This window comes from Bombina bombina, chromosome 1 (assembly GCF_027579735.1).
Source record: "Bombina bombina isolate aBomBom1 chromosome 1, aBomBom1.pri, whole genome shotgun sequence".
NCBI lineage: Eukaryota > Metazoa > Chordata > Amphibia > Anura > Bombinatoridae > Bombina > Bombina bombina.
The window spans coordinates 1,222,989,395-1,222,998,646 of record NC_069499.1 but is presented as its reverse complement, the minus strand read 5'-3'; the positions used below and the strand labels follow the sequence as shown (position 1 = coordinate 1,222,998,646).

The window sequence follows — 9,252 nt, the reverse complement described above, 5'->3', positions numbered from 1 at the left end:
AGTTTTCAAATGTTTGTATATATGTGTTTATTGGTCGTACTTATTATGCAGTTTGTAACAACACATATCTTAAGTCTGTTCTTAGTTGGATACCTATAATCTTGTTTATCGCAGTGTAAACTAGAGAGACTAATCTACACACTAAGTCACTATTGTTAGTAATTACCACAGAGTTATTCGTCTTTGATTTTCTAAAGCAACCGTAAAGGTTTACTGCTGGTTATAGCGTTGTAATATTAGAGGCATATCTGAGAGGATTTGTGTTATCCCGGTGAGCTTTAACACTGTTAGTGTGAGCGTCTGCCTTTTATAGCCCTATGATGTTAACAACAGATTTTTGGAATATATATTACATAACAACCAGTATAGGCGGCCAACCGTAGCAGTGGTTGACGATTACGGCTGTTATAATATTCACTTGTGGTTTGCCCTTTAATCTAGTCACTGAAAACTATAAGTACTGCTTGAAATTTGAATTTAGTCCAAGTTGCCACTATATAAATGAATTAATTTAAAGTTCGCTATGCCATTAAAAAACTGAACAGGGTATTAACAGCTACCCTTCCCTAACATGTTTCGCCGATAGCGTTTCGGCTTTTTTTAATGGCATAGCGAACTTTAAATTAATTCATTTATATAGTGGCAACTTGGACTAAATTCAAATTTCAAGCAGTACTTATAGTTTTCAGTGACTAGATTAAAGGGCAAACCACAAGTGAATATTATAACAGCCGTAATCGTCAACCACTGCTACGGTTGGCCGCCTATACTGGTTGTCATGATATATATTCCAAAAATCTGTTGTTAACATCATAGGGTTATAAAAGGCAGACGCTCACACTAACAGTGTTAAAGCTCACCGGGATAATATAAATCCTCCCAGATATGCCTTAAATATTATCACGCTATAACAACTAGTAAACCCTCATGGTTGCTTTAGAAAATTAAAGACGAAAAGCTCTTTGGTAATTACAAACAACAGTGACTTAGTGTGTAGATTAGTTTCTCTAGTTTACACTGTGACAAACAATCGTCAACCATTGCATCAGACCGCTATTACATATATCCAAATAATTATGTGTTTCTAACTTAAATCTATAGCGGTTTATCAGTAGCGAGTGTTAATGGCACACTACCTGTTAACAATATAAATGCTAACACTGCTGGCCGCCTATACTGGTTGTTATGTAATATATATTCCAAAAAATCTGTTGCTAACATCATAGGGCTATAAAAGGCAAACGCTCACACTAACAGTGTTAAAGCTCACCGGGATAACACAAATCCTCTCAGATATGCCTCTAATATTACAACGCTATAACCAGCAGTAAACCTTTACGGTTGCTTTAGAAAATCAAAGACGAATAACTCTGTGGTAATTACTAACAATAGTGACTTAGTGTGTAGATTAGTCTCTCTAGTTTACACTGCGATAAACAAGATTATAGGTATCCAACTAAGAACAGACTTAAGATATGTGTTGTTACAAACTGCATAATAAGTACGACCAATAAACACATATATACAAACATTTGGAAACTATGCAGCTTATATAATATATGCAACTTATCATAGTGGTAAACCATTGAGAGAGTATATAAACATTATATTGACTTATACAGACTGTCTGAATTATTACATCTCCAGCACTATACTATATGTTATGTCAGCCGTATTCTAAAGCAACGCTTTAACCACATATGATCACATGTGTAACAACAATATTTAATTAACCTGCTAGGCGACCAATATAGCAGAAATAGATAAAGCCCGATTACCTTTACTATAAAGCATAAACCACTTGAGGTTAGCAGTGGTAAACTATCAACACCACTAAAGATCAAAATACAAACTGCAAATTTACAAAACAAAATGTGTTAAAAGTACACCAAGCACTTATATATGACATACATCAATTTAAGCCATACTAAAAACTTTGGTGTAACAAGTGTTTAAGTATACAATATTTACCAACTTAGACTAAAGCAATTTGTACTATCCTGTTATTACATTGAACGAGAAAATGGAACAGTGAAATAAATTTATACTAGTAATAATCGTATATATAAATACAAAATTCCTGTTATTCCATTGAACGAGAAAATGGAACAGTGAAATAAATTTATACCAGTAATAAATGTATACATAAATAACACAACTGTAACGGAAATGTTAATAGTGATTGCAATCTGTATATAGAATTTATAATGATTAAGAACCAGTAATGTAACTGAATGTGTGAATTATCTCTATATAGAGACTATTTATCCTAACAGTGTAAATAATAAACACAAACCAGGATATTAATTACCAGTGTATCACACAGATACAAACCATATATTTATTTCTCTTATACGGTTGCTCAACTTGATACACTATTAACAATTTGTGGGAAGTTTGAATCCCAAAGTGGTGTATAATATTGAAAGACACAAGCCAACTAGCCACTGGATAGATGTATATTACCAATCCAACATATACATAAATTCAAAGAATATCTCCAGTCCAAGGAAATTTACTTATCTAATATTCAGGGCCACGTCCATTATCTGTAAAAGTTGCTATGTGTTTTTAAAGTGCACACACTCACACAATACATCTTTTATTGATTGTTAAGTTAATAAAAGTTATGTTTTAAATTTTTCTTTCAACCCTTTGACCTACAGTGGTTGTTTAAGGTCTATATAAATCTTTATGTTATTTTCATGGAACAGAAGTGCTACCCAAGTGCACTCTTTTAGTCTCTATCGTCTTTGATACAGACTATATTCGTAACTAACAATAAAACTGTGTCATTTCTGCATATCCAATTGTTTGTAGTCTCAGGTAATCAGATTAACCATTTGACTCTAGGAGTGTTGAAACGCATAGTTACAGAACATTATTCTGTAATCCCAATCATTTTAAACCTAAACCAACGAGTTCAATTCCATTAACATGTAAGTTTATCAGCGCGCCTGATAACACTTCCTCCACCAATCAGAGTCACAGTTCGTTTTCGTTACAGACTAAACGCACAAACGTTTATTAAAAAGTGTACAGGAAGCTGTCGAAGCGGTGCTTGCTGGGAAAGGTAGCGCTGGTTACCTTGGTTACAGTAGACGCGCTGAGCTGCTGAAATACTGCTAAAGTTTATTTCAGTAGGAAGTACCGGAAAAAGGTAAGCGTCAAATATAAGTTCTGTCTAGGGCTATCTGTAGGTTATACAATATATCTCTAATGTCATTCATTCAATTCATAGGTAATTGAAATGCAGCAAAAAAAGGAAGACTCGGTCCAAATAGAAGTAAACGCAGAAGAGAGTGTGCTACCGAGTGAAGAAATAGGGGAAAATCCAAACACAGATTGTCACACTGCACAGGAATCAGCTCCAGGTATAGAGTGCTAAACTGTAACTGAACCCCCCAGTCATAGTATCAGACTTGCAAGAGACAGCTGGTATGGGGAACCTGTTTTAGTTTAACCAATAATGTGTAGTGATAAAATGTAAGTTTTGCTTCTAATTAATTAACAAACTGTATAGGGTCATATAGAAATTGGAGACATTTGTATCAATGGTTTTGAGAGTTAACTAATCACTAAAGAAACACTTAATTTTACTACGGAGAAACTATATGCTGTCACTATCAGTTGTTGCTGGGCAACATTGCATAGCAGTTTTATTGAAAACAGTTTTAATGAAGTTGACTTTGCTTAAAATAGCATGATTCTCAAATACAGATGGCCCTCGTTTTACAACGGTTAAATTTACACCGTTTCAGAATAACAACTTTTTTTTCCAGTCACTTGACTGCTATTGAAAAGCATTGAGAAGCAGTGCATTTATAAAATAGCCAGTAGGTGGAGCTGTCCACTTGTGTTGCAGCAAAGCCAAGCAAGCTGAAATTAATCAGTTTAAACAGACCTGAGCTATCGAGCAGATTTCAAAGGAACAAGATCTTCCTGTCTATAAATCAGTCCAGATTGGAATGAATAGAAAGAACTGTTTGCAGAAAAATGCAAGTGAAGTCTATGTTGTGTGATTATTCTATTAGGTTTATAATGCTGTTTAGCAAATGTTTTTGTTCATTTAAGTTTAATTAAATATTCTGTGTTGTGTGATTATTTTATTAGGTTTATAATGCTGTTTAGCATTTAAACTCTTCATTTCAAAGCTTTAAAAATAATGTATTAGGTGTTACTTATGACAATTTTGAGAGGGGCCTGGAACCTATCTCCCTCATTTCCTATTCACTTACATTATAAACTGGGTTTCAATTTACAACGGTTTCGATTTACAACCATTCCTTCTGGAACCTAACCCCGGCGTAAACTGAGGGCTACCTGTATAATATCTGTTAATTTTAAAGGTAAATGTTTCAAAATGAATTACAGTGTTTTGTTTGAAAAAGGGTAAATCAACTTTTTATGTGGGAGTGAGTTGTCTCTATCAGTCAATGAGCAGGAGAATCCCGGGATTATCACATTTCCTTTGTTACCCTATGTTGAAGAGTAAACCTAGATAGGGTGATAGGAGTTCAGGAGAATACACATCGTTTGCATTCTATGGCAGCAGTGTATGCAACTATGTATAATTGCTATAAGCATTGTTGGAAACATTCTGAATTGGATCGCGGCCTGGAGGGCGAGCTTAGTGTCATAGGCACACCCCCTGACCTGATCCCATCATTGAAATCATGCAATCGCATGAATGATTGCGGGATTTCAATTTGTACAGATTAGGGTTAAAGACGTGCGCTCTCCTGAGCTCACCTAGGATTGTTTGTAACAAATGAAACAAAGAGAACTAAGGAACATAAGAATAGAAGTACATTGGAAAGTTGTTTACAAGTTCGTGCTTTATCCAATCCATTTAAGTTTAGTTTTGACTTCACTGTCCCTTTTTAACATTTTATAATCAAAAACATATTTTAGGGGGGGGCGGAGCCAACAGCCATACAGACTAGACGTGCTTTTTAGAGCTCCTGCAAATATGGGCCTAATATAATGATAAACTGGGACCAATCTTCTACAAATTTACTCCAAAACTAACTCTGTACCTGTTGGGCTACCTTTACATTATTAGCAGAACTCCTAACTTTACTTTTATTTTAGTTTTTCCCTTGGACCCCCAGTGCTAGTTGGGAACCATCTAGGCCTTTGGGACCTACTACAATCCCAGCATTGAGTATGGAGGTGGAAACTTCGGATATCCGCGAGGCTTTGCGGCAGCTAAGCTCACAAGTATCAATCGTTTTCCAGGACATATCGGACAGCTTAAGAATCGTCATGGAGCGACAGGAGATACCGCCGCAAGCCGGGCGGTGTATTATAAAACTTCCGATGCACATAGACCAACCCCTTCCACGAGTGGCAATGACAGCGGAGACTACGGCTGTCCCTAGTGTTGATACACTTAGTGTCCCTGCAGGACCTACTCAGCTTTCCAGCGGCTCTGCTCCAAAGGAAGCGATGGGCTCAGGGGGGCAGAAACCTAAGTACACGCTTACACGGTGGGTCATCCACGTGGGACCTAGACGACGGAGCTTATCCCTCATATTCAGGAGTCTGGAGGAGCTTATGTGGCCAGCGCACCATGTCACAATTGGAGACAATATGCAAATTCACACTCAGGGAGATCACATAAGGTCCGGTCCTCTGCATCCACATAAGAAAAAAGCAGGGACATGCACATATAAGCCAATGCGAGACACCGGCCCAGAAGTAAGTTCACAGCTTTGCCTAGAGGGGGACTATGCCTTTATCCAACACCTTTTGCCTAATTATACGTTACCCCTGACTTACGTATGGAACTTTGATTATCCCTACTACTGCTCCTTTTGTGCAGTTGGCATTGGCTAGAATGGGAAGGCCCCCGGCAGCGAGGAAGAGAAAGGCCCTTGACTTTTATGAGTTTCCCCTTCACCTACCTTATAACTGTAGACACCTACTACTGCTCCGGTAGCCATGTGGGCTATGAGTATTGACGCTCCTGTCGACTCTCGTTTAAAATTGTGGTTTAAAATATAAAGTTAAATACCTCTTGGTATCTGTATGGATCTTCATATATTGTTGCATCACTGGTTATGTATATTGTGATAATTCCATATCTCCTAGTAGCTTCAATCTCAGCTTATATGGTCTGATAATTTATGATATTATTAAGAGTTAAACTACTGCTGTTTGTAATGTTCACCATGTATATAAGTATCAAAATAAGTATGTTTGGTCAGAGGAATTCTTTTACAGGATAAGGTCATGCTATGCCTCTGAAATCTGTATAGTTCTTACCTATATTTTGACAGTTCTATCTGTGCTACTGTTAATCGTTGTTTTATGAACCTAGCCAGTACTCAAGGGTTGTTTCACACATATTTTCGGAGGTTTATACTAGTTCTGCTGACATAACCCAAAACACAGGGGAACCTCTGACTAAATCACTTAAATCTGGGGTCTAGGGGTTCAGTATGTTAATCTAAGCCTGTCCTGCTGGCTACGGCCGGGCCAGTAGATGTGGCGATATTTATAGGTGCTATAGAACCTAGTGGGCTACCAGATTTGTGACCTTTCACTACATTATATTTGACACTAGTTATATCTTTGTGATGGGTAAGCTGTGCACTACCAATATCTACAGGAAAATGTAATACATGTATTTTGTCATTTGTAAGCTGTTATTTTTTATATGCCTCATGTCTTTTAGTTAGGTACCTCAGGCGTTTGCCTTTGGTTCCGTAGGGATGTATTTGCCCACATGCATATTTGAAAGTATAGAAAACCAAGCCTGCCATCCCCTTCACAAGTTATTTAAACACCTAAAATAGCCATATTTAAGGCAAGCACTGTGTATATTTTTACAGAGTTCCTGTTACTATATATTTCTGCTTGCCTATGTGGCACATATAAGAGACACTTAACACAGAGGTATCTGGATGGTATCCCACATTATAGAGCCCTCAATAATGGTTCATAAAAGATAATGTCCATTTAAAAATTTATACTCCAGTATTGTTTAGCTTTACACATCACATGGCCAAATTACAGGTTTTTTCTGTCTCTTTTTTCTTTTATGTTAAGCATGTTCATCGAGCCTGATATTTTTCTTATTGTTCTATTTTGATGTTTATTGTATAGGGGATGTTCGTTATGTAATGTAGGCATTAGTGTCTATGCTATTAGACTGAGCCATGTACTTTAATACGCTTACTCTCCTATGTCCCTGGGTGTTTTCCTGCCTGCAATCGGCTAACATGCCCTGTGTCATTGCTGTCCTAAATAGGTATATTATACTGTGGTCCCCATGCATAATTACGGTTCTGCTAATGCTCATTCCTTCTTTAACCATATACAAAAACAGCTTAGGTTCAGGAGTATTATCTCAGCGTAGCTAATTGTGCCATGAAACTAATGGACTTATTAGAGATCTGTTAACTAGTCAGCCAGCTATGCCATTTTTCTCATCTATAACCTGAAAACCTATGACCAGAAACTAGTATATTGATGGTCTCGCCTGTAACATGCCACTATCCAGGTATCCCACATGGCTCCGCCCCCCCCCATCAGGGTTCACCCTTATTGCAAGTGAACAAATCAGCGGTATTTATCCGCAATTGCTGATATATTGTTATAAGTTTTCCTTACATCTGCATGTTATATTTAGTTTACCATACTATAGGATGTATATGTTACAAGAATGTCCAATATATTTCTACTCACAGCTATGGTTATTACTATCATTCCTCTTTCCTATATCATTAGCCTTGACAGGTTCAAGAGCATTACTTCAAGCAGATGAGGAACATAGCTAAAGAAAAAGAGGTTTCATTATTATGTATATATTCTCTCTTTTGTTTTTATTTTTTGTGTAGACTTAACTATCTCTAGAAATGGTATGATATTCTTTATACATTGTGTGTTGCAGAGATCATCCATGGTGGCATATGTCTGCAGAATTAATATATATGTTGTCATGTAATGAATGATGTATTGCTAATAACCTCAATAAAAAACTGTGATTTACAAAAAAAAAACATATTTTAAACAATCGGCTCTTTCATAAACTTGATAGAAAATTTTAAGAACCATGGGCTGCATTATCTAATATTCGCTGGATCAGATGTGAAAAACCACCCTGATACTCACAGGGGCTGCCCTTAGGGAATTATCTACAACAAGAGGGAATGTCCCTACCAGCTGTGAGATGTCTCCCACTTACAGTAATGAAGCTTGCTGGAGAGTTAAAGGGATACAGATAGAGCGTGCAATTTTAAGCAACTTTCTAATTTACTCCTATTTTCAATTTTTCTTTGTTCTCTTGGTATCTTTATTTGAAAAAGCAGGAATGAAAGCTTACGAGGCACCAATCAGCAAGCGCTACTCAGGTGTTGAACCAAAGTTAGGCCGGCTCGTAAGCTTATATTCCTAAGTTTTCAAATAAAAATACCAAGAGAACAAAGAAAAATGGATAATAGGAGTAAATTCACAATTATTTTTTTAGTTAGTCTATGTATTTCATTAAAAGATGCCTCTTGTGCTGTCCCCTAGTCTTTTGACTGGCAGGCACCTCCTGTAAGTTTTAAAGGACATTTTATTATACAGCGGCTGTTTAAAAAGGGATATCCCATTAAAGGGATATGAAACCCAAATGTTTTCTTTCATGTTTTCGAGCATGTGATTTTAAATAACTTTCTAATTTTCTGCTATTATCAATTTGTCTTTATTCTCTTGGTATCTTTGTTTAAAAGCAGGGACGTATGCTCCGGAGCCGGCTCATTTCTGGAGCACTATATGGCAGCAATTTTGGAAGAATGTCATCCATTTGCAAGAGCACTAGATGGCAGCACTATTTCCTGCCATGTAGTGTTACAGATGCCTACCTAGGTATCTCTTCCACACAGAACATCATGGGAAAGAAGCAAATTTGATATTAGAATTCAATTGAAAAAATTTAATTTTTAAAAAAATATTATGCTCTGTCTGAATCACAGAAGAACAGTTCTGTGTTTCATTCTTTAAATTTTCAAGAAAGTCCCTTTTTACATATCCTTTGCTCTAGTAAGGGCAAGAGAGGTGAATAGGCAGAAAAAGGGGATTTAAAATTAGAAATGTAGGAAAAATCAGCAGAAAATTATGAGACACCAACCCATCAATCTTGATATATAGATTAATGACCCATTTGTGGGACTACAGTGCTATTTTTTATTCACTTGAAATGGCAAAAAAACTAATTTACACATTCTTTTTTTTATTGAAACACAAATACATTTGTCTCTA

The 9,252-nt window shown here is 36.5% G+C and overlaps 1 protein-coding gene across 1 annotated transcript in view; it reads left to right on the top strand.

Annotated features, from left to right (window-relative positions):
• The first annotated feature begins 3,068 nt into the window (after window positions 1-3,068).
• DNAAF1 (dynein axonemal assembly factor 1) overlaps window positions 3,069-9,252 on the top strand; it is a 66,823-nt gene continuing 60,639 nt past the window's right edge. The window contains exons 1-2 of the mRNA XM_053700378.1: window positions 3,069-3,160; window positions 3,242-3,374. Coding sequence (XP_053556353.1) covers window positions 3,251-3,374 — 124 coding nt within the window. The 5' untranslated portion in view covers window positions 3,069-3,160; window positions 3,242-3,250. The remainder of the gene's footprint in view (window positions 3,161-3,241; window positions 3,375-9,252) is intronic.